General features: G+C 33.9%; 1 protein-coding gene and 1 pseudogene across 7 annotated transcripts in view; both read left to right on the top strand.

Annotated features, from left to right (window-relative positions):
- The window catches only part of EPHA7 (EPH receptor A7), a 168,049-nt gene that overhangs the window by 118,407 nt on the left and 26,429 nt on the right, over window positions 1-23,213 (top strand). For 5 of the 7 annotated variants that reach the window (XM_025860194.2, XM_025860185.2, XM_073893643.1 and 2 more), the window contains exons 6-7: window positions 18,543-18,667; window positions 21,438-21,621. In XM_025860194.2, the coding sequence (XP_025715979.1) occupies window positions 18,543-18,667; window positions 21,438-21,621 (309 nt within the window). The remainder of the gene's footprint in view (window positions 1-18,542; window positions 18,668-21,437; window positions 21,622-23,213) is intronic. The other 2 variants (XM_073893642.1, XM_025860205.2) reach the window with 1 other exon arrangement.
- LOC112819485 (U4 spliceosomal RNA) lies at window positions 12,397-12,526 on the top strand (annotated as a pseudogene).

Raw genomic sequence — 23,213 nt, 5'->3', positions numbered from 1 at the left:
TCTATTACATGAAAAGTTACTTAGAATAAATATTAAGATAGGTTTTATAAATAAATGTATACATATATCATTTTTGATAAAAAATAAGAGAATAGGTTTAAACTAAAATCCATCATTATAATAACCATTTAAATAAAAATTCAGGGAATTGAAACTAGCGTTTTTTCCTTATTACTATTTTTTAAGATTTTATTATTTATTTATTTATTTATCTATTTATTTGAGAGAGAAGAGAGAGTGAGGGGAAGGGCAGAGGGAAAGGAAGAGAGAATCTCAAGCAGGCTCCCCCTGAACACTTGCCACTTGACCTCAGGTCCCTGAAATCATGACCTGGGCCAAAATCAAGAGTCAGTTGCTTAACTGACTGAGCCACCCAGGTGCCCCTTATTATTAATTTTTTAATTGGCATGTAATTGACACACGATGTTATGTTAGTTTCATTTTGGTGGGCTTTATTTTATTAACAAGTGTATTATATATAACCAATGATTTTATATGTCCTACTTGATCTCCAAAGTCCTGTGCAGCAGGTAGAACAAGATAAAATGAGAGAACTTGGTTGCATGTGGGAAATTTTTTTAATAAAATAAAATAAAGCCCCAGAATACCATAAGCAAAATTGTGCTAGGTACTTTTAAAAGCTATTAGTTTAAAAACTATTTTAATTAATAGTTTGAATTCATTGGTATCAAAATTTGTCTTAGTGATATACTGAAAATTACCAAAAATTAATTGCTGACTTTCAGGTTATCCTAATTAACATAGATTGGAATCATTAATTTATTCCTTTTTAAAAATTTTTTATTGTTATGTTAATCACCATATATTACATCATTAGTTTTTGATGTAGTGTTCCATGATTCATTGTTTGTTCATAACACCCAGTGCTCCATGCAGAATGTGCCCTCTTTAATACCCATCACCAGGCTAACCCATCCCCCTACCCTCCTCCCCTCTAGAACCCTCAGTTTGTTTTTCAGAGTCCATCATCTCTCATGGTTCGTCTCCCCCTCTGACTTACTCCCCTTCATTCTTCCTCTCCTGCTATCTTCTTCTTTTTCTTTTTTCTTAAAATATGTTGCGTTATTTGCTTCAGAAGTACAGATCTGTGATTCAACAGTCTTGCACAATTCACAGTGCTCACTGTAGCACATACCCTCCCCAATGTCTATCACCCAGCTACCCCATCCCTCCCACCCCCAACCACTCCAGTAACACTCAGTTTGTTTCCTGAGATTAAGAATTCCTCATATCAGTGAGGTCATATGATACATGTCTTTCTCTGATTGACTTATTTCACTAAGCATAACACCCTCCAGTTCCATCCACGTCGTTGCAAATGGCAAGATCTCATTCCTTTTGATGGCTGCTTAATATTCCATTGTGTATATATACCACATCTTCTTTATCCATTCATCTGTCGATGGACATCTTGGCTCTTTCCACAGTTTGGCTATTGTGGACAATTTATTCCTTTTTTTAAATCATTTGAAATTTTGTGATTTCTCCCTTAAAGAATTGCAATACACATTGCAAGCAGTAGTCAAAAAATGAAGTCTGATCTTAAGGTATACGTACTACACCACAAAGTCCTATGAGATATTTTAGCACAGTAATTTGAAAGAAGAACTAAACTGGAAGTTAAAAACAAACAAACAAACAAAAAAACACACATTTGCTTCCTAGAGGAAAATTTTAGATAATTTAGAGTTATCGTTTATTCATTAAGCCAGAATTTAATGGGTACCTAAAGACTGGGATAAATAGTGGGGACATATTGGCTAGCAAACCCAAACATGACCTCCCAACCTTATGGATCTTACAGTCTAATGGGGGAAACAGATGTTCATCAAATAATCCTACAAACACATGTCAGTTTCCAGCTCTAAAGTGCTGTAATAGGGGATTTCCTAATTCCAGGAGAACACATAATAGATTGGATTGTATCAGAGAGGAGAAGAAAAGTTGGGAAAGATACTCTAAGAGGAACTGTCAGAATGATGTTTTAACTCAGTGCAGAAAGGAGCCTGACACAGCTGAGGAATAAAATAGAGTACCAGACACAGAGAATGAGGGGAGATTAAACATGGTGAGGCTGCAGAAATGATGGAGAGTAAGTCATGTTAAGAATTTTGGTTCTTATTCTAGAAGTCATGAAAAACCAATTTTTAACAGCTTTCATTAGATACAATTTGCATACAATAAAATTCACATGCTTCAACTGTATAATTCAGTGATTTTTAGTAAATTTACAGAGGTGTGTAACCATCACCATAATCCAGTATTAAAACATTTCTGTTACTCCCAGTAAGAGCCACCATGCCCATTTATAGTCACTCTTCATTCCTACCCTGTAGACCTAGCCAAATACTAATCTATTTTGTGTCTATATAGGATCATCTTTCTAAATATTTCATGTAATAGAATCATACAATGTGGGTCTTATGCATCTGGAATTTTTCATTAGCATAATGTTTTTTGAGGTTCATCCATGTTGTCCCATTTGGCAGGACCATTCATTTTTACAGATTAATACCATTCCCTTGTATATATTCTATCTGTTCATCAGTTGATGGACCTTTAGGTTGTTTCCATTTTTTTTTTGCTACATGAATAATGCTGTTGTGGACAGTCAGGTTTAAGAATTCATGTAGACCTATGTTTTCTCCTGGGTAGACAGGTAAGAGTGGAATTACTGGGCCATATGGTAACTTTATATTTAACTCTTTAAAAATTACCAAACTGCTTTTCCAAAGTAGCTGCTCCATTTTACATTTCCACCAACAAAGTATAAGAGTTCGTTTTTCCACATCCTTGTCAACACTTGTTATCATCCGCCTTTTGATTGTAGCCATTTTCATGGGTATCAAGTGATATCTTAATGTGGTCCTAATTTGCATTACCTTAATGACTAATGAAAATGAGCTTCATTTTATGCAACCTTGAGGAAATTTGACTTTTTTTGAGGAGAAGAGGCTTGCAAAGGACAAATAAAAGAATTATCCACACAGAAAAGCTAGAAGAGTTGTCATGGAAGCCGAGGAGAAAAGGAGAGAAAGATTAATATTATTGTTACCAAGAATCCAATAAAAATGAGGACTGAGAACAGTACTATAGTGTGGATAGATGAGGGCATTGGTGGCCTTATCGGCAGGCAGCTCACTGGATAGGATGAGGTGGACCTAAACGAGACTGGAGAAGGTTGGTGCATGAATGGAAGTTGAAGAAATGGAGAAAAAGAACCTAGACAACTTTTTTTGACATATTTGTGTGTAATGGGGAGAAGTCTCTCTTCCACCTGCTGAGGAAAGGGAATGTAAGCTTGAGAAATAATTTTATTTTCATGGGAGAAAGTTGAGTTGATGTAAAATCTGCCAGGAACAATCTCATGTCAGGAAGAGGTTGGTTATATAAAAAAGAATGGGTCATTTGTAGCATAATAAATTTATTCATTTACTTAGCATATACTAAAAGCCTATATATGGATGGTGGTTCCTTGATAGTACTATGAGTCACTGTGAACCCCTCTTTTTCACATAGGAATTTCTCAAGTATAAAATGGTTAAGTGAAATAATGTCATTGAAAGGTATTCTTATAAAAAGTTCTGTATTTATGTTAGCTAACCTAAATATTCATGCTGTCTAGTAAATGTTTAAATCACCTGATACAACCTTTTCAGACCTGCTGTTGCCCTGCTCATGTTTCCTACAACTGTCTTGTCTACAGGGAAAAACCTTACCTGAAAATCACTCCCTGATGCAGCCAAACAATTTCCCACCTTACTCTTCTCTGTGACAGATAAAGACCTAGTGGTGTCATAAATATCTCGCCAAGTCCTCGTTTATGTAACTTTACTCGTTACACAACCTTACATGAGCCAGTGCCTTTGTTTAGGAATCTGAATGACTTCCTTTGGTCCTTACTGTTCTATGTTCAGAAGAGACATTCATTGAGGAGTTTGGGGAGAGGGGTGGGAATCAAGGGAATAATCTCCCTCTCCTCCGCTATGGGGAAGATGAGGGTGGCAGACACTGCACTTTCCTCTTTAATATCAACTTCTTTCTTTTCATTATTGTTATTTTTTAGGGCCGCAGGACATCCAGCTTAAATTCTAAAAAAAAAAATCCCTTTCCAGTCTAGGGAGTGGGATGAATGAGACGTAAACAGAAGATTGCTAGAGCTTGCTGGGGAAGTTTGGCTTTCCTTATTTAGATCATGAGCATTCCACGTTGCCTTTTTATTGTGTGCCCGCACCGTGGATGTGAGAGCTGTAGGAATAGCAACAGCGTCCTATTGCAGCCATGAGGCAAAGGACACAAGTATCATCTTTAAATCCTGGAGCCACTGAACAAAATACAGCAAACTGCCCATCTGCAGAATACATTTTTTTTTTTTTTTTGGCAGCAGGAAAACAAAAACAAAAACATTAAAGCACTGTTTATTTGGTTGTTGTTGTTTTTTTCTACTTGCAGCTAAACAGACTCCAAGTCAGGGGTACACAAACTTTTTCTGAAAAGTCCTGGATAGATAATAAGTATTTTACATTTTACAGGCCATATTTTCTCTGTTGCAATTCCTCATCTTTGATATTTTAGCACAGGAACAGCCAGAGAATATGTATAAACAGATAGATGCATCTATGTTCCAATTATTTATTTGTAAAAACAGTTGACTAGCCAGATTTGGCTCATGGCCACTGACCCCCTGCTCTAACTGATAAAAGGTAAAAGTGAAGATGTTTACATAATTGTATTTATGTTCTAGTTAGTTACTGACATGGTTATTTCTTGGTGGCTGGATACTACATAGGAATAAAGTAAAAACTCCGTAGGTGGCAAGAGGAGGAGAGAAGCAGAAGGCAAGCAGAAGTTGATCAGTCTCTATCTCTGGCTAAGAGACCTCAGAATTTTAGGACGAGATCTTAATTCTCATATGGAGCACCTTGTTCAGTAGTAATTACAAACACATTGTATTCATTGTATTGGTTTTTCTGTTTAATAATAGTTCCTAGTATTCAAACTGGATTGTTTAACTCCTTTTCTGAACCAGTGTACGATATTTAGGGTCAAATATGTGTTTGTGTGCTAACTTGGCAGCCAAAATGCTATGTATAATATTGTATCTATGAAAAATGAAGTCCAAATTACAAACAACTAAACCTCAAATTAACTTTTGGAACCAAACATTCATGAATCTGTAACTCTCCCTGCATAGAACTATTCATTATAAGCTAGATTTTCCCAGTGCATAGAAGTGACTCCTTGGGTATAAATTGGCCACTGGGTAAACTGCATTAATTTTCTCTTGAAACTAAAATATTGCTTAGTAAATTAATGCCACATTGCACCATTGGCATCATACAGGTTTAGGGAATTTAATGAAGTTTTCATTTATGCCTAACTCCCTAAGCAGTGTCTTATACACTGTGAAACAGTGACTTTAAAATACAAGCTACAATGGTAGTTGAAACGTAGTTAGCAGATTCTATTAAACGAAGCGCTCCAGTTATAATAAATTCTTGAAGTCCACTAATAAATCACAACTGGTATTGAGAACTTATTATCAAGCACTATGAATTTGTTAAGTTTATGCACATTGGAGAGAAAATATATTCAGAATACCTAGAGAAATTGAGGTGATAACATTTTACAGTTAACACAATTTAAATGAGGTAGTTTCAGTGAGTTTTGAGATACTTCAGGTTTATTCTTTTTCTTCTCCTCTTCCTTACCCTGAGCTTCTTCCTTCCTTTCCCTTCCCTTATTTCTTTCCTTCTTGAATAATTCAACTTATAATAGAATGGGATTAAAATTAAAATCAAAATTAATTGTAACACCACCAGAGTGATGATTTGGGGGAAAAAATATAAAAATAAATAAAATAAAATGAACAAAACCACAAATGGGGAACAACTTCTGCAAAAAATAAAATTGTTAGATAATATTCTAGAAAGTATGATGGTTTGGGTACATACGAATTTTAGGCCTAGAGAAAAATAGAGTCAAAAACAATTCATACCAGAGTAGAAGATACAGAGGAGAGAGAATAAAAAGAAAAAAGTAGGAAAGTATGAAATCGATAGCAGCCAGAGTATAATGGAATTGGTCATTCTCTTCAATCATTATCAAGAACTTTGAGATAGAGTAAAAGAATGGCATAATATGGAACTGTCAATCTTATATTCGCTGTCTTAGGTTTTGGATTGTATGACTTTAAACATATTTATATCATTCTATAAGTGGATTCACCCTCAATTATATATCATATAATGAAGTGACTTTCAAAATAAGTTTAAAATATTTATTAATAGTAATTTACAGAGGCATACTTTATATCTTTACTTTGGTACATTCATACGTACATACGAACACTTGCATGTGAAACATTTTTATGAAACTATTATCATGTGCAATGAACACTCAATTGTTATTCTCTTTTATTAATTTTTTTAAACTTTTGGTAGCAATAGATTTTATTGATTTTACAATAATGAAAAATAGTGGTATCCTGGAAAAGGATTTGGGGGAGGAACTAATGAGCTCTGAATGCAGTGGAGTCATATAGCAAGCACACAGTGGCAGTCAGTAATGCAAGTTTTATTCTAATGGAAAATATGTTTTCTGAAAGTATGTAACAAACACACTGCTTTAAGGCAAAACTCATGTCTCCTCTTTCTTTAATATTCTTCTTATTGACAATGTTCCTCTTAGTAAACAACCTACATATTTAAATACATGCTTTACTTCTCCTGAAAAATAATTTGTGTATTTCCAGAATATTGTTATGATATACTGAACAGTATTTTAAACATTGTGTAGATATTTAGGGGAGGAATTGATGAGCTTGCTTAGCCACAAATTTACACCTATGTAAACGTGTATAAAATATTAGTATATATTATTACATAACTTAAGAATATTCATGTGATTTCATGATATATGTAATAGTGTATAAATTAAACTTATCTAAATAAGGGATTATAATCATGTACATATTGTAAGGCAATATAGAGTAATCGAATACAAATATCAAATAAAATAATTTAGTCTATTTAAAATCAATTAATAGGATATTCGTGTTATAAGAATGTAGATAGTTATGAATATTATAATTAAAGATATTCACAACATTAGCATTTGGACTAAATTAACATTTCAAAAATTGTCAACTGTTATTACAATATTGTTGTGATTGAAATACAACACAATTTTCTCTTCATTTATAATAAAACATGTTCTAAGACCAATGAAAATGTACACAACTGAAAATGTTATTTTGATGACATGTAAGGGAGGTTTTGGTCATTAACAAATGTGTTTTATTTATATTATATATTTATACACCCACACATATCTCTTATTCTATTTAAGGGTTCATTTTAATTATTAAAAAAGGTCTGGTTGTGGGCCATAGTCACATTGTTGGCCTTATAAATAACGTAGTCATTAAGATGTTGACAGAAAAATAAGTTAATTTGGATTTGGAGAAGTAAATATTTACATGTTTGAGGCAGATGTAAATAGAATTTAGACAGGGAAAGAATTTCAGTGTCTAAGGAAAAAGATGAGTAAAAGCTCTGCACTGTAATGTGAGAGCAACTTATTTTCCTAAATGAGAATAGACTGATTTTGAATCTTAATTCTGCTACTTACTGTGGCATCCTAGGGAATTTGTTTAAACTGTCCAAGCCTCAACTTCCTCAACTACAAAATGGGAAAATAATATGCACTTTGCATAGCTATTGTAAAGTAAATATGACATATAAGCATGACAGTAAGTATGCAAATAAAGTGATTATTTGAATGTCTGATAAATAAATAAATAAATAAATAAATAACGTAGTCTTTAGCTATCTATAGATTCCTGGAAAATTAAAGATGGAGCCAGATTACCTGATAGAACATGTGATGGTGGCTTTTAAAAACTATCCTTCAAAATATTTGCTTTCTTACCACCCAAAATAGAGAAGAGGTTTGCTTCATCTGTATTTTGCTCTCAATTCAACATATATTACAATATTTTTAAAAAGATGTGTATTGTTGGTCTCCTTCCTGGTTTGATAGTTATTTCATTTTTTTTAAGGATATATCCCTTCCAAATGACTTAACATTAATGTTTTTCTGTCTAGCTGGTACATATAAAATAGTATAAATTTCTAAATTTTAGAGATTGAATAAAAATTCTCAATATAATATTTAAAAATGTAACTGTTGTCAGCATTTATTATGGAGAGCACTGGAACCCCACCTTGAAATGACAATTTATGTTCCTCCCAAAGCTGCAAAAGAATTGTTCTCAAACTCAGCTGTACATTAACTTCATCTGAGAAGCCTTTGAAAAATACTGATGCCTGACTCTGACCTTAGAGTATTCTGAAATGAGTCCCAGGCATCCATAAATCCAATACAGACAAAAAAGTATAGGATAATAATACATAATATTTTGCTTTGAGTCCTTAGCATGTGCCAGGAATGGTCTTAAGTATTTAATATGTATCTATATATGAAATTTCTAGAACAATTCTATTTATGAAGTATGCAATCTAATTATAGCTCTTTGAAAGCTGAGAAAGCTAAGGCACAGGGAGGTTCAAGGTTGCACAATCTGCAAATAAACAATGGAACCCAGGAACAAATCCAGTAGACTAGTTCACGGGGGCTATGCCCTTCACTCCTACACTCTACTGCTTCTTTAAGTTTCCTGCCTTCAAGGAACATGAGAGTAGCAGGGGGGATTTTCAAAAACTACAAAATAACTAAATGTTACATCATGTAGTACTGTCAACAAGGGAAATAGTATTTTAGGGAAAAAGAGTAATAATTCTGTATTAGCTGAAGCAGAGGAAAAATGATTCATTAAGTTGTGACTTATTGGTGGAGGCCACTAGAGAGAAATCATAGGCTGAGTCTTGAATCAGGCTCTGTTGTTATTTAGTTAATATAAAGTTATCTCTTGCGGATTATAGACCTGACAGCAACATTCCTGATAATTAGTTTAATATGAAGTTATACCAAATAGTGAATTAGAAATGATTTTTTGTTTTGTTTTGAAACAGAGAAAGTTTTGTGTGGCTTGCTCTTAACTGCCTCCCAAGAATTTACTGGCACTTGGTTCACATCTCATCTATTTACTTGTGCATTCAAAATGTACATATTCACATTTTAACTCATTTTCTACATTTAAATCTCCTTGAAAGTGAGAACTTTGGCCTCATCATCTTTATGGTCCATTCAATTCTTTGTTTATACTATATGCAGTCATGAAAAATTTTATGTTGAATTTATAAATGAATGAAACTCTCATCAGAAATCAATAACAATGTTGTTAGAGTGATCTTACCTTCTGGGCATTTTAGTGTAACAGTGAAGGATACTTAAGACTAATGCTAGAATACTTTTAAAAGACACTGCTACTCAGAATGCTAATATATGGTAAGTGGCTTGCCCCAGAAAGAAAATCACCAAGGAGCCTGCAAAGAAAAAGAAATGCTTCTTTCATCAGGAAAGTTTTGCTAAGTAGAAGATGTCAGCTGAGAAATAACAAAAAAGTACTTGCTGCCATAGATGTACATTTGACACAAATTCCTCACTCTGCATAGCCCACTGACTTACAGCTGCACTTGGAGTAGCCAGTCTGCACTTAGAGTGGTACCATCTTAAACATTTAAGTGATAATAAATTTATTTATTACTCATTTCCTTTTATGAAGCAATGACTCTAAATGAGTTTTAACAATGGCCACATTTTGCCTATTCAGTCCAAATAACTTCACCCACCTTTTTTCTGGCAAGCACTAGATTGCTCTGAAATATTTTATTCTCCTTAGAAGATTCATATTAAATACTGGTTTACCAGCAGTTTCATTGTGTCATAATATACAAGAGAAAATGGGACAGGCCTATGTTTATTGATAAAGGCTGGTCAAGTACATCATAGTATAATAAACATAGTTGATGAAAGAGCTATGCAGATCCGCATGTGTTTAATAATGCAATTTTTTATTTTTTTATTTTTTGTAAGATTTTATTTATTTATTTGAAAGAGAGAGAGAGAGCACATGAGAGGAGGGAGGGTCAGAGGGAGAAGCAGACTCCCTGCCGAGCAGGGAGCCCAATGCGGGACTCAATCCAGGGACTCCAGGATCATGACCTGAGCCAAAGGCAGTCTCTTAACCAACTGAGCCACCCAGGCGCCCTAATAATGCAATTTTTTAAATGAATTATAAGGGAAAACATCAGGGTTTTGAACTGTGCTATGAGAATAATGCCATTCTTGTAAAAAATGCATATGCTTGTACGCACGTAGACTATTTCTGGAAAGATTTCAAAGAAACTGTTGCTTTAGGGAAGGGTAACTTTGTGACATGGGACCAGAGGAGGAGGGAGTCTTATACCTTTTGAATTTTGTAGCATATACATGAATTTGCCCTTTTGAAAAAAAAGTAATTAAAAAAATCTCTACTCAGTTTGACCTCTTCTGGTATCTGCAGGTTCTAGGACTATTGTATTGAGCAGATCCCTTAGGGTCTCTTCATCATTATGGCACATTGTGGATTCTTAACAAATGTTAAATGAATGAATGACTGCTCAGCTTTCCTCCTTCTAGTGTCTGCTCTCGCCTGGAATTATCATGCTGTAGTTGAAAACAGATGGGAAGTAGAACTTAAAAACTTGGGATTCAATCTAAAATCTGCCCCCTGAGCAGATAGATGCCACCTAATTTCTGTAACCCTCAGCTTCTTCACCAATAAAATGGAACAATACCTACTTCACAGGGCTGTAGTACGGAAGGAAAAAGATCATATACATATACATTATTATATAAAGAAGATTATATATATGAATGTTGCCAACTGTAAGGATTTATAGAAATGCCACAGTGCCCTGCATCTAATAAATGCCAAATACATATATATTAAATAGAACATGGTCCCCAATTTGCAATGGGTTCGACTTACAATTTTTTGACTTACGATTTTTTAACTTTACAAGGGTGCAACAGTGATACATATTTACTAGAAATGGTACTTCGAATTCTGAATTTTGATCTGTTCCTGGGCTAGTGATATATTGTACGATCCTCTCTTGTGATAACTGCTCAGCATCCCTGAGCTGCAGCTCCCATTCAGCCACACAATCCAAGGGTGAACAGCTGATACGCTTACAACCATTCTGTTTTTCACTTTCGGTACAGTATTAAATAAATTAGATGAGATACTCAATACCTTATTATAGAATAGACTTTGTGTTAGATGATTTTGCTCAAGTGTAGGCTAATCTAAGTGTTCTGAGCATGTTTAAGGTAGCCTAGGCTAAGCTATGATGTTTGGTAGGTTAGATGTATTTAATGCATTTTCAACTTAGAATATTTTCAACTTAGATGGGTTTATCTGGCCATAACCCCATCGTAAGTTGAGGGAAGATCTGTAGTAAAAAGTAGCATAACCTATTGATTAAAAAGATAGATGAAATATATGACTTAATATCAAGAGTCCCTTAACCTCTCTGAATTTGTTATATTAGGTGATCATTTACTCCTTTGTAGGTATGACTGGCTTGAATAGTATAGCTAGTTCTGAGAAGCTTCCTATTTTATACCTCCTGGCTATATAATATTTCATTTTATTTACATTGAGAATTACAATTACATTGTAATTATATGAAAATTACAAATTAACCGCTCATCAATTAACATTTTGGAAGTTAGCAGGAGTTCCAATATATGTTTAGGACCAATAGCCACAGTAGCTTTCTCCACAACCCTTACCTCCTTGCCCTTATGGCATTTTTCGTAGAGATTCTGCCAGGAAGTGCTAACTCCTATGGTAATTAATTAAACATGCAAACAATTGGTTCTTAATCATCAGATGATAACAGAGAAGAAAATTTTATTCTCAGCCAAATGTTTTGTCAGATCATTTTTACAAAGATGTTGTGACTATTGCTTTAAAGAAAAAGGCCATTCTTAGTTATTCAAAGAGTGGAGAAGTGACTTTCGTTGTCCCGGTTATGTATTTTACCACTCTACTGGAAATGTATTGACATGACTTACATATATACTTGGCTTGGATTACAATCCGGGATGCTTTCTTTTCCTGCGCTATTATGTTCAACATTACATTCACTTTTTTTTTTTTAAGATTTTATTTATTTATTCATGAGAGACAGAGAGAGAGAGAGAGAAGCGGAGGGAGAAGCAGGCTCCCCGCTGAACAGGGAGCCCGATGCAGGATTCGATCCGAGGACCCTGGGATCATGACCTGAGCCGAAGGCAGACGCTTAACCATCCGAGCCACCCAGGCGCCCCTCACATTCACTTTTTCAGAGAACTTTCAGATCTTATTTTTAGCTCTTACTGAAGTTGTCTTTTTAATAATTGTTTTTAAATTTATTTAGAAGCTTTGAGCAGTGGCAGTATCGTAGCCAATGAGGTTTATCCGAGGCATGATTATTGCTAATTAAATTTATTTAGAAATCTCTTCTGTGATATATCTTATTATATTGTATATCTTACATTTTGAGTAAAACATCATCATCCTAGTGGGTGTGTTAAATAGGTATTAATGCAAAGTATATAATTTAATTTTGAAAAAGATCAATTCTTTTTCCACTGATTTTTTTCAACTACTTACAGAATGAGACTTGTCTGTTTTAGGCACAGATTATGCTTCTATCCAACCAAAAATAATTTGACAGACAGCTGTTGCAAATTAATTGTTCATAATTGCTGCAGACTCAATTGCCCTTTGTCCCTGCACTTTCTCTTTCATATAAAATTTTGTATTTATTGCTCATAATATTATTAGTGACCCTGTTTTTTTCATACCCGGGAAGTTAAAGTTAGTGAAATCACGTGTTAGAACTTTTTTAAAAGATTTATTTATTTATTTGAGATAGAGCACATGCATGAGTGGGGGGAGGGGCAGAGGGAGAACATCCTCAAGTGGACACCCCGCTGAGCGTGAAGCCCCACAGGGGCACTAAATTTCAGGACCCTGAGATCATGATCTGAGCCAAAACCAAGAGTCGGATGCTTAACCGACTGAGCCACCCAGGTGCCCCACATGTTAGAATTTTTATGTATTCTAACATACCCTAAAAATGAAATTGATACATTACATGATACTCAACTGGATCATGTCTACTTAATAGCCTTGTGTTTGTTCTTGAAGTAAATTTCTATATATTTTTATACATTTGTTCTGTAGTGTAAAAATGAAACATCTGTGGGGAAGAGTAAGAAAGCTAAAAGTTGCATTATAAAATGCTAAGCTCCTAAGATTACACATATTTGTTATTTCACGGATTGTTAAAAATGCATTCCGGGGATGCCTGGGTGGCTCAGTTGGTTAAGCGTTTGCCTTCGGCTCAGGTCATGATCCCAGGGTCCTGGGATCGAGCCCCACATCGGGCTCCCTGCTCAGCGGGAAGCCTGCTCCTCCCTCTCACTCTGCCTGCTTGTTCTCTCTCTCTCATTCTCTCTCTCTCTCCCTCTCAAATAAATAAATAAAATCTTTTTTAAAAAAATGAATTCCGTACTGGATAGCAAATAAAGCATTAAGTAAAGACTATTATTCTATTATTGTCAGATTTGCATTTAACTGTGTTCTAAAAATTTCATTTTTACTTTTTGTATTTACCTAATGGAAATCTAACAACTGTCAATAGTATTAACAATTTGAAATGCATGGTGAAAGGTCATTTCATGCTTGTTGACTCATCTTACCTCATTGTATTGTTTAGAAATACAAATACTATTTTTTCACTCACAATTCTTTATTGAAATTCAGTGAGAACACTTAACTGTAGTAAAAATAATGACTAGTATAAATAAATTACTTTTTAAATCCAATATCAAATTCATGAGCTTCATTGAAGTTCTCTTACAAACACACACACACACACACCTTTCTTCCAAATGTATATTGGAGATTTTTTTCCTATAAGACATTGCATTCTGACTCCTAATTAAGATCAAAATTCCTTGACTCTATGCTATTTCAACGTAAAGTCTGACAGATCACGTTATTAAACTATCCTATTTTATCTATTATAGACTTCATTAAAATTACGGTAAGTCTATTTTTGTTTTTTGTTTTTTTTTTACTATGTGTATTAGCTTTTTCTGGCTACCATAAAAAAAAAAACTACCACAAAAACCTTAAAACAACACCCATTTATTATCTTCGAGTTCTGTGGGTCAGAAGTCTGAGTGCAGTGGGGCTGGCCTCTCATCTCGAGGCTCTGGGGAAGCATGTCCAAGTCCATTCATGTTGTCAGAATTTAGGGCTTTTGTACTTGCAGAATTGTGGCCTCCGTTTCCCTTCCTCTGTCAACCAGGGCCAGTCTTTGATCCGAAAAGCCCTGTATCTTCTCATGTATCCCATGCGGCCCCTCCAGCAATGGCAGGTTGATTTCCTCTCATGTTTCAGATCTCCCTGGCTCCTCCTTCTATAGCATTTCTCTGACCCTGGCTGGAGAAATTTCTCTGCTCCTAAGGGCTGACATGATTAGATTGGGCCCACTGGCAAAGATCCAGGATAATATCTTTATTGTAAAGTCTATAACCTTAACTACATCTGCAGTGTCCCTCTTGCCATGTAATGTTGTATATTCACATGTTCCAGAAATTAGAGTACGGACATCTTTAGAGGGCCATTCACCTATTCATGCAATGTTTTTAAATTGTCTTTTTCCTCCACTTCATGCTGGGAAATTTTTCCATACCTGTAGGTAAATTTAATATTTTAGTGGGAAAAAAAATGGAGACTTATGAATATTTTCCATCTTGTAATTTAAATATATCTGCTATACTTGGATTTTAATTAGAAATTGATTAAGGGGCGCCTGGGCGGCTGAGTCGTTAAGCATCTGCCTTCGGCTCAGGTCGTGATCCCAGGGTCCTGGGATCGAGCCCCACATCGGGCTCCCTGCTCGGCGGGAAACGTGCTTCTTCCTCTCCCACCCCCCCGCTTGTGTTCCCTCTCTTGCTTCGTCTCTCTCTGTCAAATAAATAAAATCTTAAAAAAAAAAAGAAATTGATTAAGATCAAAAAATCTTATACCAGTGCTTGAAGCTCAAAATCTGTAAAATGTTGTTTGGTTCAAGTCTGTACATAAACCCACCATTCTTACTGATTATATTTAAATTCAAAGCCTTCTACTAATAATTGCAGCCCACAGATTTTACCTTTTGGCCTGTTATTAGATTTCTGATTTCCTTTTGCATCAACTTCATCAACTTTGTTCTTATGCTGTTGAGATTTTCCACTTGAACCACAGAAACCATTTTCTGAATTTTCTAAGATTGTCTTTCACTGTCAATTGCAGAGACTCTGTACAGGTACCTGATAAGTCATGAGAATCTTCCATGTGTTTCTTCCATTGAAATTAATTTTTATATTTGAATATCGCTAGAAACTTAGGTGAGAACTGAATCTGTTAATCGTTTGTTAGAAACACTATTAAAGGGGCACCTGTGTGGCTCAGTTGTTAAGCATCTGCCTTCGGCTCAGGTCATGATTCCAGGGTCTTGGGATCAAGCCCCGAGTCAGGCTCCCTGCTCAGTGGGAAGCCTGCTTCTCCCTCTCCCACTCCCCTTGCTTGTGTTCCCTCTCTCACTGTGTCTCTCTCTCTGTCATATAAAATCTTAAAAAAAAAAAACCTTTAAAATTTTATATTTAAAAGCTCCTCTCTATGTGGTATTTGTTTTCCTACATTTTCCAATTTAGGAAATTTATTATTGTTGGTTACTATTTTTTAGCTTCACATCAATTCCCATTACAGTAGATTTTGTTTCACTTTGCTAATTACAAAAATTATAATTTAAATATCACAACACCTAATTCAACACCTAATTGGATCTTTAAGTATGTATATAATTTACTTGTAGACATTTCTTTTCAAAATTAACTTCAGATTGTAGTTAATTGGGTATTTTGGTGTAACAGTGAGTGTATTGGTGAATTGTTACGATATGATTAATTAAATCAACTATATTAAGCATAGAAATCATTATGTCTTAAGATTGAAGAACCTTATGCCACTTCAATTTTACTTTTACATAGAAGTTTATCTGAAAATAATGACTCTGTTAGAATCTACTTGCTTAGAGATGTTGTTTATAAGGTATATATCCTTATGCCTAAGATATTGAAACTCAAGGGAAAATATTATCAATTCTCCTGTACTAAAATGTTGCATTTGAAGGACATAAGACAAAGATATTTCCTATCTTGCATTTTGCCTATTCTCAAGGGCCATGTGCTAGTACTTCTAGCTCTGACCCTCTTAAATGTGTGACTCTATATTGTATCAGCAGGGGACACATTTTTAAAAAGGAAATATCCAGAAAATCAGGAGTATAGTCATTTATAGATGTGGCTCCTTGTACAAAAGAGGGAAAAGTCACTATTAGTGGTGTGATATGGGTTTTAAAATACCATATATTACAAATGTATTTTTGACATCTTTTTCCCCCAGCCCCCAAATTACCATAATTTTATTGGTAAAAGTTCTTTTCCAGGATGAAATAATGATTATAATTGTAGTGTGTAACTTGCAGAAATCAAATCTCGTTCTATACTTGGATTTTGCTGCAACGTATCAGAAACTAAATGAGGTACATCTATACCCCACGTCTCCTCCATACCCTGAAGAATTCAGTGTCTCTTCACCTTACTTTTTAGGATAAAGACTAAGCAAAGTGTCGTATAGTTTGCTTTACACTGAAAATCACATTAAGCTAGGTGTGTTGTTTGAAAGAGACCTAGCCGGCACCTCTTAGCTCTCTACCTGTTTCCAGCAAATATATTTCCAAATGGCACACATCATAAACTCCGATCAGAGACCAGCAGCTTTACTGAGTAATTCAGTGTATTAGCTACTGCAGTATTCTTATCTGTGCTGCATTCTATTTTTTTTTACTGAAGTTTAAATACAGATTTTTCTGAATGATTTTAAGTAAATTAGACTATTGGAAATTATTTGCTAAGTAGAAGCTCACCTCAAAATTCGTTGGGGTTTCTGTTTCCCCAGGCTATGGCTTGAGGACGCAGCCTCTTGAACATCTCGGGCGACTGAAATATGCTAAGCATGTTCTGGATGGAGAGACAAATCACTTTAGAAACAAATTCTTCTTCGCTGCATAGATTCAGGTTTTAAAAGTCATGGCAAAAATAAGATTTCTTATTAGAAATTTGTTTCATTGGAAACATATCAGAAACGCATTTAGTCTGTAAACACAGTTGCTGAGTACTTCAGCTGCATCCCCCTAAAGGGAAAGTTGTTCCACTTAATCTGCCCTAGTTACGCTTCTGTTCGTAATCTGAGAGGAAATGGGAATCATGCATCTTCCATGTCCTTCCCTCAAAATTGCCATGCCAGAAAGAAGTGAAAAATGTTTTTCCTAGACATTGATACAAGCAAATATTAAGAAGTAGAAGTAACAAAATAAAGTCAAAGGGATAAACATCAGAAGCTTGCTTAAACAGCTTTGGCCCCATATAATTGCTTTTCTGTCAGCAGGATTATTAACAATCTTGGACATCTGAAAATTAAATTAACAGGCTGAAAATATTTTACAGAATGAGATAGAGCATGATACATGAAACATAATGACCCCACTGAAATTCAGCCAAGCCAGTGCAGCTACTCATTTAGACAGAGAAGACAACTAGTTAATCATCACCGAGCAAATTAGACAGAGCAAATTAGTTTACTACATTCCGCAGTCTTAGCTATCAAAAAGAGTATATGCCACTAATGAGAATGAAAGGACTCTAAGCATATTATTATCTATATAGAAAGAGAAAGCAAAGTTGTAGCTTGAATTGCTTCTATCAAAGCTTGAAACCCAGGTTACGTAGACCCAAATTACATGTGCAAATGTCTTTCTGTGTGTGTGTGTGTGTGTGTGTGTGTGTGTGTGTGTTCACACACATTTAAGTAATGGTAGCTTTAGCGTTCTCTTGCATCTTGACCTAATGAAGTGTAAAAAATTTTTCCCAAGATTAATTGGTATTCTTTGGGAATACACATACATACACACACATACAGTTAAAACATAAAAACATTTTTAAAAAGTGTGATCCCTTTAATTGAAGACTAAAGTAGCCATTTCATATAATTTTTTCTTCCACAGTATTAAACTATTTTTTCTTTTAAAAAGTGTATTGCCACTGCATGTGAAGTAAATATTTGGACTTAGTTTATCACTGGAGATTAATCTGAAATCATATTTTGTAGCCTTAATTAGCATTCATTTGCTTAATTGTCATTTTCAGCCCCATCATTTCCATTTTTCACTAACTTGAACAATGCTATCTTCTGCTGTTTGCACTTTAATTTAAATTTCTATTAAGGTTTATGAACAGTAATAAGGTCCTGTTTGAATATTCATTAGCTTCTGAATTGTGAGCTATGAAAAGGTGCTTTCTTTTACCTTAATGAAACTGGCACAGCATGGGACTGATCGGTTGTGACATTTGATTTGAGGCATCCAGTGAATTTTCTCATTGTTTATTGACATGTCTTGTCCAAACAGCTCCCTCGCAAGTGAGCGGAGTGATGAAGGAGAGGGTGCTTCAGCGGAGTGTCGAGCTTTCCTGGCAGGAACCAGAGCATCCCAATGGAGTCATCACCGAATATGAAATCAAGTATTACGAGAAAGTAAGTGTTAAGAACAGCTGAAATGCGCAGCCGATGTATCTCATGTCATCTTACTGCACTGTAGACTAAACTTGGTCATTATGCCAACTATTTGGAGCTGTTTTGAAATTCAGAGTTAATTTTAGCCATTTTTAATAACCATCCTCTTGCATCTCAGGCTCATCGTTATAATTATGATTTCTGTGTATTAAGTTTCTGGGTTACACAAAGGAGAATATCCCATTAGTAGTATATTTGTTCAATTTTTGATATAATAATTAGATGTAGAATGTTTTAGTACCATAGGGCCACACAGCCCAACGCATTTTTTGAAAAATGGTTCTTTTAGGATCTCTGCTTGGGCCCTTAATGGTGTCTTTTATTTATGTGGTTTCATTGATAATGATGGTGGCCTCAAATAATTTAGTAATTTGAACAAATAAAAATATTTTTCGTAATAAATAATGTAGTTTCTCCAAATTTCAGAATCAGATGATGATATCCCGCTCCTTTAAATTCCTCCCGAAATTTATTCTACCTATGTCATACTAATCATATCTACCACTTCGTCACATTCCTTTCTCCATGAAGAATAGGATGGCTAAAACCCAAGTGCTGCCCTTTAGTTTCTTCATAATGGCTGAATTTGAGTAAATAGTGATATAATTGAATGTATGAGTGCCTTTATTTCTGACCCATCTGGAGGGGGGTGGGGACCCTGTTTACAAATTATTATATAGGCTCCACTTCACCGAAAGACCTGGTTCAAGGTTTGAAACAAAGAAACCATTACTATTACTAATATTAATATCAGTAATTAATAATAATGTTATTATTAATACAAGGGTTACTTATTGACTTCAGTAAGTTAGCTAAAGTGCTGTAATATATATACTTAGCCATTTTAACCATTGAGACAGAATTTCAAAATAGGAGCCAAGCTTTGGAAAATCTTGGAGGCTGAATTGATTGATTAATTTAAATGCATACAGCGCATTGGCAATAGATACATTTCTTCCCTTTGAAGAAAAAACAGTTTAAGATTAGTTTCAATGTTCAGATTAAGTTTACAATATTTTTGTTTATTATTTTCATTATGAATTCATGACTTCCATGGCCAAAGTTACATTTTAAATACCTTATTTTTGTACCAGGAAATACATTTCTTGCCCCATCAAATGTGTTTCTGAGGGAATCCTTATTTTTACTCTTGGTTTTGTTATGTCTGTTTTCCAGTGAGCTCTAAGAGTTTATAGTCAGTCCCTTCTGAAATTTCATCAGATTTCAAAAGCGATGAAATACATTTTAAAAATATGTTAGGGGGTAAATGAGAGTGAAGTTTCTCACAGTGCAAGGAAATATTTTGCACATCCATAGTCTGGATTAAATTTGTTCAAATAGTTTCTTTTCTATTTTGCATGACAAAAACAGAATGTGTCTACATTTGCTGAACTTACAAATTAGGCAATTATTAGAACAGAATAATATATTGCATTGTAACATATGTAAGCGTATGATCTCTAGATATTATGTCATCTAATATCAGTTATGCCTTGTTCTTTTATTTGAGATAAGTATATATTTATAATATTAACAATTTTATAAATGATTATAATTAAGACAATCACAAATCAGCTTCACTAAATACAGTTTAAGTATAGATTTATTTAAACTTTTGCAAATACCAGTGTGAAGGTAAATCGAACAACCAGACTGACATTTTCAGATTTTAATTAATAGTTTTATTGTCATAGTTGAGCACTGCTATTTATTATAGAACAAAGAAGAAACTGTCTAAAATTGTATATTTTGATGGGTAGTTTTTATAGGTTTTTTAATAAAAAGCCCATTAGAGTCATATCAACTAAGCTTTAAATTTTTATTCATTTGGATATTGTTTTGATGGAGGTTTTCATATTCTTGAATTTTTATAATTATTTCATACTTATATAATATGATATATATAAGTATATCATATATATTTATATGATATCTATGATATATATTTATCTATCTATATATATCTATCTAAATATATATCTATGATATATATTTCATACATATGTAATATGATAAACACATTTTTAAACTGTGCAGGCCTCAGTTTTCATGAAAAATGAGGAAAATTGAGCTAAGAGATGTTTAAAATATTGCCAAACCATAAATTATACAGTACTTTAACTTTTATATTGATAGTTTTAATTTAAAATGTTCTATTAAATACTGTTTGGTAAAAGTGGTTTTATCCTGTGAGAAATGTAGTTTTTAATGAAAGCAGTTGATATGTCAGTATGGTAGTGGTATTAGCTAAATTTCTTGATTTAATGCCTTTCTCATTTTTCTCATATGGCCTTTTGCTTGCTGAATAACATTCAGGAAAAGTATTAAAAGACTACATTATGAAGGGAAGACTTCTACTAAACCATAGATTTTACAAGTGTACCCGGGTTTTGGTCAATAGGACATTTGATTATATTTATGGTTAAATAGTTCTTGCCACTGTGCCCCCTACCAACAAAGCAAAAGCTCAAAACATATAAATGGTTTAAAAAAAAAAACATATAAATGGTTTAACAAAATTATTTCTCTTTGAAATTTATAGAACAAAGGCATGTGTTCACATTTCCATTTTATATTATCTTAGAAACAACTCAATGTTACAATATTCCACGGGATACAATGTAGGCCTTTATAAAAACAATGCAGCAATTTGAAATAAATTGCAAGAATTGGCTGTCAGATTGCCTGGTTGCAATTACAATTAAATATTCCCTGAATATATTGTTTCTAGGATCAAAGGGAACGGACCTATTCGACAGTAAAAACCAAGTCCACTTCAGCTTCCATTAATAACCTGAAGCCAGGAACAGTGTATGTTTTCCAGATTCGGGCTTTTACTGCTGCTGGTTATGGAAATTACAGTCCCAGACTTGATGTTGCTACACTAGAGGAAGCTACAGGTAAAATGTTTGAAGGTAATTACCACCTCTGGTTTGGATTCTTATTCTCTATAACTGTCATATTTTTTCCAATATTGAGGGAGATAATTTGGTTCAAGATTATTTTTATATTTAAAGGTGAATATATATGCATAATTATGTACTTTGTAAAGGTTATACAGAATAACAATTTAAAATTTGCTGTTTTGTTTCTCAGTATTAGAATCTCGTAATTTATATCAGTCTCTTTAATACACACTGGGTTTTTGTCTTTTGGTTTTTGGTGGGTGTTTTTTGGAAAAGATGAAGCCAGAAATAGAAACAGGATTTGTTCAATTGTGTATCGACACAAGCTGTTTTTGTAGAACCCAAAACAATATTACTCTGGTTGTGTCCCTCAAAGGTGCTCCTTCACAGAAACCCCAAAATGAAGCCAGGATATATACACAGGATGGGCCAGGGAAAGATGATCTATAAAAATCTGTGTTAATTTAAGCTACCTGATTTTTTAGCAATGATTTCAAAAATTGCAGTTCAGAGAGATCTTAAAAGTTGTATTTATTTTTATCATCCCTTTTCATCTTTTATAAAATATTTCAAGCATCCTAGAGAATATATTCAAAGTATATGTGAAATATTAAGAATAGTAATTAAATGATTATCTCTGCATCAACCATTCAGCCTAAAAATTGAACATCACCAGTATCTTGAATCCCCTTTATCATTTTGTTTTGTAATTCTACAGAACATAACAACAATGCATGTCTCTATATGTACCACAAATAAGCAGATGTATGTGGGAATTCGTGTCCCAGTTTACTGTCAGAGTGCAAGCTCAGAAGAGCTTGAGTGCTATGCTGGTTGTTCTTCCATTAGCTGAAGAATCAGGGTGTGTTTCTGCATTTTGGAGTTCTTTATTTCTCCTGATGTTACTGCCCAGGCACAGGGTTCACCCAGCTGTTACCCTGTCCTCTTGCCAGTGTAGTCTTCCCACATAATTCTAAACAAAGATGAACTAAAAAATATTATGTGATTTTTCTTTCCTCAATTTTTAATAAAAAGTTTTTAAGTAAACTAAATCAGTACAATTTTTATTGGTTATTTTGACTTCAGAAAAATATTTTTATAGCTCTTTTAAAATGAGCAAATATTCTTTGATCCACAAATGCTCATTAAGTTTGCTAACCGTATTCTTCTTTCAAAATATTTTGCTGTTTTTAAATTAAGCAGTAACTCTCAGGACCTCAAATAATAAAACATACATTGAAATAAATTTGACATATAAATCATTTATATAGAATTATAGACACAGAGACATCAATTGAAAAGATTTCACATAATTTTGTGTGATAAACTTAACACTATTATTCTTTATCTTTTTAATGGAGTATTTAAGATTAAAAATGAGAACATCTAAGATCAATGGCCACAAAAAATTAAAGCGTTTTACATTAAGATTTCAACATTTGAACATTTGAGTGGTCTTGAATCAGATGTGTCCTGGTAGTTTTCAATTTAGACTGATCTCATGATATAACTTTGTGATTTCTCATATAATAAAACACCTTAAATGATGTTTTATCATAATCTAATGAATAGCTTAAACTTGTTTTACACATTAATTAGTT

The sequence above is a fragment of the Callorhinus ursinus genome, unplaced genomic scaffold (assembly GCF_003265705.2).
Source record: "Callorhinus ursinus isolate GAN/ISIS: 27379988/994484 unplaced genomic scaffold, GSC_fseal_2.0 scaffold6, whole genome shotgun sequence".
NCBI classification, from domain to species: domain Eukaryota; kingdom Metazoa; phylum Chordata; class Mammalia; order Carnivora; family Otariidae; genus Callorhinus; species Callorhinus ursinus.
Note: the sequence above shows the minus strand (reverse complement) of the source record. Positions and strands in the feature narration are given on the sequence as shown.